This window comes from Tachyglossus aculeatus, chromosome 22, assembly GCF_015852505.1.
Source record: "Tachyglossus aculeatus isolate mTacAcu1 chromosome 22, mTacAcu1.pri, whole genome shotgun sequence".
Taxonomy (NCBI): domain Eukaryota; kingdom Metazoa; phylum Chordata; class Mammalia; order Monotremata; family Tachyglossidae; genus Tachyglossus; species Tachyglossus aculeatus.
This window is the reverse complement of record NC_052087.1, coordinates 58,125,514-58,135,935: the sequence shown is the minus strand read 5'-3', so window position 1 is coordinate 58,135,935 and position 10,422 is coordinate 58,125,514. Positions and strand designations below refer to the sequence as shown.

At 47.3% G+C, this 10,422-nt stretch overlaps 1 protein-coding gene across 1 annotated transcript in view; it reads right to left on the bottom strand.

Moving 5' to 3' along the window:
- Positions 1-4,118: 4,118 nt before the first annotated feature.
- Positions 4,119-10,422, bottom strand: part of RHOD (ras homolog family member D) — a 48,472-nt gene continuing 42,168 nt past the window's right edge. The window contains exons 5-6 of the mRNA XM_038765391.1: positions 7,934-8,068; positions 4,119-4,641 (exon numbers count right to left, since the gene is read on the bottom strand). Coding sequence (XP_038621319.1) covers positions 4,468-4,641; positions 7,934-8,068 — 309 coding nt within the window. The 3' untranslated portion in view covers positions 4,119-4,467. The remainder of the gene's footprint in view (positions 4,642-7,933; positions 8,069-10,422) is intronic.

Sequence of the window (10,422 nt, the reverse complement as noted above, 5' to 3'; positions counted from 1 at the left end):
CCGTTTTCCAGATGAGGGAACTGAGGCCCAGAGAAGTGAAGTGACTTGCCCAAAGTCACACAGCTGATGTGTGACTTTGTGATTACAGAAGCAGCGTGGCTCGGTGGAAGGAGCCCGGGCTTTGGAGTCAGAGGTCAAGGGTTCGAATCCCGGCTCCACCACGTCTGCTGTGTGACCTTGGGCTTAACTTCTCGGAGCCTCGGTTACCTCATCTGTAAAAAATGGGGATGATGACTGTGAGCCCCAAGCAGGATAACCTGATCACCTTGTATCCCCCTCCCAGCCCTTAGAACAGTGCTTTGCACATAGTAAGTGCTTAACAAATGCCATCATTATTATTATTAAGTGGCGGAGCCGGGATTTGAACCCATGACCTCCGACTCCAAAGCCCGGGCTCTTTCCACTGAGCCACGCTGCTTCTCCAGGATTAAGACTGTGACCCCCCCATGGGACGACCTGATCACCTCGCAACCTCCCCAGCGTTTAGAACAGTGCTTTGCACATAGTAAGCGCTTCATAAATGCCATCATTATTATTATTAGTAGTAGTAGTAGTAATAGTGCTCTGCATATAGTAAGCACTCACTGTACTAAGCGCTGGGGTGGATATGAGCAAAATCGAGTTGGGCACAGCCCCGTGTGGGGCTCACGGTCTCAATTCCCATTTTACAGATGAGGTAACTGAGGCACAGAGAGGTGAAGGGACTAACCCAGGGTCACACAGCAGACAAGGGGCAGAGGGGGGATTGGAGCCCATGGCCTTCTGACTCTTAGGACAGTGCTCGTTCCCCAATGCCATGCTGCTTCTCTAATCGATAATCGATCTTCTAGACTGTGAGCCCACTGTTGGGTAGGGACCGTCTCTATACGTTGCCAATTTGTCCTTCCCAAGCGCTTAGTACAGTGCTCTGCACCCCGTAGGCGCTCAATAAATACGATGGAATGAATGAATGAATGAATGGATCCATGATTTTTCCTGAGCAGTTACTATGTGCAGAGCACTCTCCTAGGAGCTTGGGAGAACACAATCCACCAGAAAAGCAACACCCCCACCAGGGAAAGAGCACGGATTTGAGTCAGAGGACCTGGATTCGAATCCTGCCTCTTCCAGTTGCTTGCTGTGTGAACTTGGGCAAGTCACTTTTCTGGGCCTCGGCTTCCTCAACTGTAAAATGGGAATTCGATACCTGTTCTTCCTCCGACTTAGACTGTAAGCCCCAAGGAACTATGCCCAGCCTGATTATCTTGTAGCTGCCCCAGCGCTTAGAACAGTGCTTGACACATAGTAACCATTTAACAAATGCCATAATAACAATAATATCATTATTAGATAATATTAATTAGCAGACAGGGTGGAGTGGCATTAGAACATAATTAGAGAAAAAGCGTAGCTCAGTGGAAACAGCCCGGGCTTTGGAGTCAGAGGTCATGGGTTCGAGTCCCGTCTCCGCCACTTGTCAGCTGTGTGACTTTGGGCAAGTCACTTCACTTCTCTGTGCCTCAGTTACCTCATCTGTGAAATGGGGATGAAAACTGTGAGCCCCACATGGGACAACCTGATCACCTTGTAACCTCCCCAGTGCTTAGAACAGTGCTTTGCACATAGTAAGCGCTTAATAAATGCCATTATTATTAGAACAGTGTTTTGCACATAGTAAGCGCCTAATAAATGCCATTATTATTATTATTATGAGTTCTAATCCCGGCTCTGCCACTTGTCAGCTGGGTGACTTTGGGCAAGTCACTTCACTTCTCCGTGCCTCAGTTACCTCATCTGGAAAATGGGGACTGTGAGCCCCACGAGGGACAACCTGATCACCTTGTATCCCCCCAGCGCTTAGAACAGTGCTTTGCACATAGTAAGTGCTTAATAAATACCATGGTTATTATTATTATCACAATGATAATAATGATAATAAATATGACCGAATAACTGACCAAGAGGGAAAGCGTGGGACTGGGAGGGCAGGTTCCCGAGTTAAAAATAACGACGGCGTTTGTTGGCGCTTATCAATCAATCAATCGCATTTATTGAGCGCTTACTGTGTGCAGAGCACTGTACTAAGCGCTTGGGAAGTCCAAGTTGGCAACATCTAGAGACGGTCCCTACCCAACAGCGGGCTCACAGTCTAACAGTGCTTACTATGTGTCCAGCACTGTTCTAAGAGATGGGGTAGAAACAAGGTAATATGTTGCCAACTTGGACTTCCCAAGCGCTTAGTCCAGTGCTCTGCACACAGTAAGCGCTCAATAAATACGACTGATTGATTGATTGAAGGTAATCATTCATTCAATCATATTTATTGACCGCTTAATCAGGGGGGACAAAGTTCCTGTCCCGCATGGGGCTCAGGGTTGTAACCTCGCCGACTCTTCTCTCCCGCTTTTAGACTGTGAGCCCGCTGTTGGGTAGGGACTGTCTCTATATGTTGCCAATTTGTACTTCCCAAGCGCTTAGTACAGTGCTCTGCACATAGTAAGCGCTCAATAAATACGATTGATTGATTGATTGATTCTCTCCCATCGCTGTGTGACCCTGTGCCCGTGTCGGTCCTTCCCTGGGTTCCATTTATTATAATAATAATAATGATGGCATTGATTAAGCACTTACTAAGTGCGAAGCACTGTTCTAAGCGCTGGGGAGGTTACAAGGTGATCAGGTTGTCCCACGGGGGGGCTCACAGTCTTCCTCCCCATTTTGCAGATGAGGTCACTGAGGCACAGAGAAGTGACTTGCCCAAAGTCACACAGCTGACACCTTGCGGAGCGGGGATTTGAACCCATGACCTCTGACTCCAAAGCCCGGGCTCTTTCCGCTGACTGCAGCGTGAGGGGACGCCCGGTTCCCTGCGGACCGTGGCGCCTACTGCGTTCTCCCCCAGCAGCTCCAGTCAGGCCCAAGCTCTCCAATCAATCAATCGTATTTATTGAGCGCTTACTGTGTGCAGAGCACTGGACTAAGCGCTTGGGAAGTACAAGTTGGCAACATAACTTGTTATGTTAAGCTGGAACTCTTGTACTTCCCAGGCGCTTAGTCCAGTGCTCTGCACACAGTAAGCGCTCAATCAATCAATTGTATTTATTGAGCGCTTACTGTGTGCAGAGCACTGGACTAAGCGCTTGGGAAGTACAAGTTGGCAACAAATACGATTGATTGATTAACATCTGTATATCATCATCATCAATCGTATTTATTGAGCGCTTACTGTGGGCAGAGCACTGTACTATGTGCTTGGGAAGTACAAGTTGGCAACATACAGAGACGATCCCTACCCAACAGTGGGCTCACAGTCTAAAAGGGGGAGACAGAGAACAAAACCAAATATACTAACAAAATAAAATAAATAGGATAGGTACAAGTATATATGTTTGTATTTATTTATTTATTTATTTATTTTACTTGTACATATCTATTCTATTGATTTTATTTTGTTAATACGTTTGGTTTTGTTCTCTGTCTCCCCCTTTTAGACTGTGAGCCCACCGTTGGGTAGGGACTGTCTCTAGATGTTGCCAACTTGGACTTCCCAAGCGCTTAGTACAGTTTTCTGCACATGGTAAGCGCTCAATAAATACGATTGAATGAATGAATGAATCTAGACTGTGAGCCCACTGTTGGGTAGGGACCATCTCGAGATGTTGCCAACTTGGACTTCCCAAGCGCTTAGTCCAGTGCTCTGCACACGGTCAGCGCTCAATAAATACGATTGAACGAATGAATCTAGACTGTGAGCCCACTGTTGGGTAGGGACCGTCTCTATATGTTGCCAACTTGGACTTCCCAAGCGCTTAGTACAGTTTTCTGCACATGGTAAGCGCTCAATAAATACGATTGAATGAATGAATGAATCTAGACCGTGAGCCCACTGTTGGGTAGGGACCGTCTCTAGATGTTGCCAACTTGGACTTCCCAAGCGCTTAGTCCAGTGCTCTGCACACGGTAAGCGCTCAATAAATACGATTGAATGAATGAATGAATCTAGACTGTGAGCCCACTGTTGGGTAGGGACCGTCTCTAGGTGTTGCCAACTTGGACTTCCCAAGCGCTTCGTCCAGTGCTCTGCACACGGTCAGCGCTCAATAAATACAACTGATTGATTGATACTTGTAAAGGTCACTTGTTAAGCAGGAACTCCAGCTTCCCGGGGTTACCGAAAATCGCTTTTTATTGCAGATTTGGGCCTGGGGGAGTGGGGCCCCCAGCCCCAGCAGGTCCGAGATGCGGGGGTGTCCCAGCCCGGGCCTGCCGGGGCCACGGACACGGCGGGGAAGGAGCGCGGTCCAGGGAGGAGGGATGGAACAGTGCCCGGCGCTTTGCACATAGTAAGCGCTTAATAAATGCCACCGTTATTATTATTATTATTAAAAGTCGGGGAAGGGGCCGACGTCCGGGCCGCGGGACGGGAGGCCCAGTCCGGTGGGCGTGCGTTTTTGCGTATTTGCACGCCGGAGGAGGACGGTCCGCGTGTCAGCCCAGTACGCAGCTCGTGCACTTCTTCTTCACGCTCCTCCAGACGTTTTTCGGGGGGCTTCTGAGCGTGGCGGCCGCGGCCCGCTGGAAGATGGTCTCGACGTTGTCCCGGAGCCGGGCCGAGCACTCCAGGTAGGCGACGGCTCCCAGGTTATTCGCCAGCGCCTGGCCCTGCGGGTGGAGGGGACTGGAGTGAGCCACGGCCCTTTCACTGGACTCATCAATCAATCAATCAATCAATCGTACTTATTGAGCGCTTACTATGTGCAGAGCACTGGACTAAGCGCTTGGGAAGTACAAATTGGCAACACATAGAGACAGTCCCTACCCAACAGTGGGCTCACAGTCGAAAAGGGGGAGACAGAGAACAGAACCGAACACACCAACAAAATAAAATAAATAGGATGGAAATGTCCAAGTAAAATAAATAAATAGAGTAATAAATACGTACAACCATATATACATCTATATAGGTGCTGTGGGGAAGGGAAGGAGGGAAGATGGGGGGATGGAGAGGGGGACGAGGGGGAGAGGAAGGAAGGGGCTCAGTCTGGGAAGGCCTCCTGGAGGAGGGGAGCTCTCAGCAGGGCCTTGAAGGGAGGAAGAGAGCGAGCTTGGCGGAGGGGCAATCGTATTGCATCAATCAATCATCATCATCAATCGTATTGATTGAGCGCTTACTGTGTGCAGAGCACTGGACTAAGCGCTTGGGAAGGACAAGTTGGCAACATGGACCCAACAGTGGGCTCCCAGTCTAACCCACCCACCGCCGCTCGCCAAGGAGCAGGGCGGTCTGGTGGTTAGCGCTCTAGCCCCTAAACTAAGGGGCTGGGGCTTGGAAAGACCCAGGTTCTATCAATCAATCAATCAATCGTATTGATTGAGCGCTTACTGTGTGCAGAGCACTGGACTAAGCGCTTGGGAAGGACAAGTTGGCAACATATACCCAACAGTGGGCTCCCAGTCTAACCCACCCAACGCCGCTCGCCAAGAAGCAGGGCAGTCTGGTGGTTAGCGCTCTGGCCCCTAAACTAAGGGGCTGGGCCTTGGAAAGACCCGGGTTCTATCGATCAATCAATCAATCGGATTTATTGAGCGCTTACTGAGTGCAGAGCACTGGACTAAGCGCTTGGGAAGTACAATAATAATAATAATGTTGGCATTTGTTAAGCGCTTACTAGGTATATATGTATATACGTTTGTACATATCTATTAATAATAAATGCCAATATTTGGGCGAAGCAGCGTGGCTCAGTGGAACAAGCACAGGCTTTGGAGTCAGAGGTCATGGGTTCAAATCCTGGATCCGACAACTGTCAGCTGTGTGACTTTGGGCAAGTCACTTAACTTCTCTGTGCCTCAGTTACCTCATCTGTAAAATGGGGATTAAAACTGTGAGGCCCCCGTGGGACAACCCGATCACCTTGTAACCTCCCCAGCGCTTAGAACAGTGCTTTGCACATAGCAAGCGCTTAACAAATACCATCATTATTATTATTATTATTACTCTTGTACACATTATTACTCTATTTATTTTACTTGTACATATCTATTCTATTCTATTTTATTTTGTAGTGTGTTTGGTTTTGTCTCCCCCTTTTAGACTGTGAGCCCACTGTTGGGTAGGGACTGTCTCTATATGTTGCCAATTTGTACTTCCCAAGCGCTTAGTCCAGTGCTCTGCACATAGTAAGCGCTCAATAAATACGATTGATGATGATGATGATTGAGCGCTTACTGTGTGCAGAGCACTGGACTAAGCTCTTGGGAAGTACAATAATAATAATAATGTTGGCATTTGTTAAGTGCTTACTATGTATATATGTATATATGTTTGTACATATCTATTACTCTTGTACACATTATTACTCTATTTATTTATTTATTTTACTTGTACATATCTATTCTATTTTATTTTGTTAGTATGTTTGGTTTTGTCTCCCCCTTTTAGACTGTGAGCCCACTGTTGGGTAGAGACTGTCTCTATATGTTGCCAATTTGTACTTCCCAAGCGCTTAGTCCAGTGCTCTGCACATAGTAAGCGCTCAATAAATACGATTGATGATGATGATGATTGAGCGCTTACTGTGTGCAGAGCACTGGACTAAGCGCTTGGGAAGTACAATAATAATAATAATGTTGGCATTTGTTAAGCGCTTACTATGTATATATGTATATATGTTTGTACATATCTATTACTCTTGTACACATTATTACTCTATTTATTTATTTATTTTACCTGTACATATCTAGTCTATTCTATTTTATTTTGTAGTATGTTTGGTTTTGTCTCCCCATTTTAGACTGTGAGCCCACTGTTGGGTAGGGACTGTCTCTAGATGTTGCCAACTTGGACTTCCCAAGCGCTTAGTATCTACCATAGTGCTTTGTGTCCGGCACATTGTAAGTGCTTAACGGACACTTTTAAAAAATAAAATCAATCAATCAATTGTATTTATTGAGCGCTTACTATGTGCAGAGCACCGTACTAAGCGCTTGGGAAGTACAAATTGGCAACACATAGAGACAGTCCCTACCCAACAGTGGGCTCACAGTCTAAAAGACCCCGACCCTTGACCCTCAAGAGTGCTGAGCCGAGAGAAGAGGGGGGCTTTAGGGGTGGGCATCATCATCATCAATCGTATTTACTGAGTGCTTACTATGTGCAGAGCACTGTACTAAGCGCTTGGGAAGTCCAAATTGGCAACATCTAGAGACAGTCCCTACCCAACAGTGGGCTCGCAGTCTAAAAGGGGGAGACGGAGAACAAAACCAAACATACTAACAAAATAAAATAAATCATCATCATCATCATCAATCGTATTTATTGAGCGCTTACTATGTGCACAGCACTGGACTAAGCGCTTGGGAAGTACAAGTTGGCAACATCTGGAGACGGTCCCTACCCAACAGTGGGCTCACAGTCTAGAAGGGGGAGACGGAGAACAAAACCAAACATATTAACAAAATAAAATAAATCATCATCATCATCAATTGTATTTATTGAGCGCTTACTACGTGCAGAGCACTGTACTAAGCGCTTGGGAAGTCCAAGTTGGCAACATCTGGAGACAGTCCCTACCCAACAGTGGGCTCACAGTCTAGAAGGGGGAGACGGAGAACAAAACCAAACATATTAACAAAATAAAATAAATCATCATCATCATCAATTGTATTTATTGAGCGCTTACTACGTGCAGAGCACTGTGCTAAGCGCTTGGGAAGTCCAAATTGGCAACATCTAGAGACAGTCCCTACCCAACAGTGGGCTCACGGTCTAAAAGGGGGAGACGGAGAACAAAACCAAACAGACTAACAAAATAAAATAAATAGAATAGATATGGACAAGTAAAATAAATAGAGTAATAAATCTGTACAAACATATATACATATATACAGGTGCTGTGGGGATGGGAAGGAGGTAAGATGGGGGGGATGGAGAGGGGGACGAGGGGGAGAGGACCTTGTGATAAGAGATTGGGTCCTGGCCGCTTTTCTTTATCCGCTGCAGCTGATCCTTGTCGTTGCGCAGGTCCGTCTTGCAGCCCACCAGAAGGATGGGCACCTTCGGGCAGAAATGGGTGACCTCCGGGTACCACTAGAAAAGCAGAGAGATTCACGATTGGAAGGCAGCGGGGCTCAGTGGAAAGAGCCCGGGCTTTGGGGTCAGAGGTCATCATCATCATCATCAATCGTATTTATTGAGCGCTTACTGGGTGCGGAGCACTGGACTAAGCACTTGGGAAGTCCAAGCTAGCAGCATCTAGAGACAGCCCCTGCCCAACAGCGGGCTCACAGTCTAAAAGAAAGCAGCGTGGCTCGGTGGAAAGAGCCCGGGCTTTGGGGTCGGAGGTCATCATCATCATCATCAATCGTATTTATTGAGCGCTTACTGGGTGCAGAGCACCGGACTAAGCGCTTGGGAAGTACAAGTTGGCAGCATCTAGAGACAGTCCCTACCCAACAGTGGGCTCACAGTCTAGAAGGGGAGACAGAGAACAAAACCAAATATGTTAACAAAATAAAATAAATAGAATAGATCAATCAATCAATCAATCGTATTTATTGAGCGCTTACTGTGTGCAGAGCACCGGACTAAGCGCTTGGGAAGTACAAGTTGGCAGCATCTAGAGACGGCCCCTGCCCAACAGTGGGCTCACAGTCTAAAAGAAAGCAGCGTGGCTCAGTGGAAAGAGCCCGGGCTTTGGGGTCAGAGGTCATCATCATCATCATCAATCGTATTTATTGAGCGCTTACTGTGTGCAGAGCACTGGACTAAGCGCTTGGGAAGTCCAAGTTGGCAACATCTAGAGACGGTCCCTACCCAACAGTGGGCTCACAGTCTAAAAGAAAGCAGCGTGGCTCGGTGGAAAGAGCCCGGGCTTTGGAGCCAGAGGTCATCATCATCATCATCAATCGTATTTATTGAGCGCTTACTGTGTGCAGAGCACTGGACTAAGTACTTGGGAAGTCCAAGTTGGCAGCATCTAGAGACAGTCCCTGCCCAACAGTGGGCTCACAGTCTAAAAGAAAGCAGCGTGGCTCAGTGGAAAGAGCCCGGGCTTGGGAGTCAGAGGTCATGGGTTCGAATCCCGGCTCTGCCACTTGTCAGCTGTGTGGCTTTGGGCAGGTCACTTAGCTTCTCTGTGCCTCAGTGACCTCATCTGGAAAACAGGGATGAAGACTTTGAGCCCCACGTAGGACAACCTGATCACCTTGTATCCCCCACCCAGCACTTAGAACAGTGCTTGGCACATAGTAAGCACTTAATAAATGCCATCTTTATTTGTTTTGTTGTCTGTCTCCCCCTTCTAGACTGTGAGCCTGTTGTTGGGTAGGGACCGTCTCTATATGCTACCAACTTGTAATAATAATAATAATGATGATGGTAAGCGCTTGTACTTCCCAAGCGCTCAGTCCAGTGCTCTGCACACAGTAAGCGCTCAATAAATACGATTGAATGAATGAATGAATGAGCCCACTGTTGGGTAGGGACCGTCTCTCTATGTTGCCGACTTGTACTTCCCAAGCGCTTAGTACAGTGCTCTGCACACAGTGAGTGCTCAATAAATTTCTAGACCGTGAGCCTGCTGTTGGGTAGGGACCGTCTCTATATGTTGCCGACTTGGACTTCCCAAACGCTTAGTCCAGTGCTCTGCACACAGTAGGCGCTCAATAAATACGATTTAAAGCAATGAATGAATGAATACGATTGAATGAATGAATCCAGCTGGCTTCGTGGAAACCTCCCCAGCGCTTCGAACAGTGCTTTGCACATAGTAAGCGCTCAATAAATACAACTGACTGACTGATTCTAGGCTGTGAGCCCGTTGTTGGGTAGGGACCGTCTCTCTATGTTGCCGACTTGGACTTCCCAAGCGCTTAGTACAGTGCTCTGCACACAGTAAGCACTCAATAAATTTCTAGACTGTGAGCCCGCTGGTGGGTAGGGACCGTCTCTCTATGTTGCCGACTTGGACTTCCCAAACGCTTAGTCCAGTGCTCTACACACAGTAGGCGCTCAATAAATACGATTGAATGCAATGAATGAATGAATGGATGAATACGATTGAATGAATGAATCCAGCTGGCTTCGTGGAAACCTCCCCAGCGCTTCGAACAGTGCTTTGCACATAGTAAGCGCTCAATAAATACAACTGACTGACTGATTCTAGGCTGTGAGCCCGTTGTTGGGTAGGGACCGTCTCTCTATGTTGCCGACTTGGACTTCCCAAGCGCTTAGTACAGTGCTCTGCACACAGTAAGTGCTCAATAAATTTCTAGACAGTGAGCCCGCTGTTGGCTAGGGACCGTCTCTCTATGTTGCTGACTTGGACTTCCCAAACGCTTAGTCCAGTGCTCTGCACACAGTAAGCGCTCAATAAATACGATTGAATGCAATGAATGAATACGATTGAATGAATGAATCCAGCTGGCTTCGTGGAAACCTCC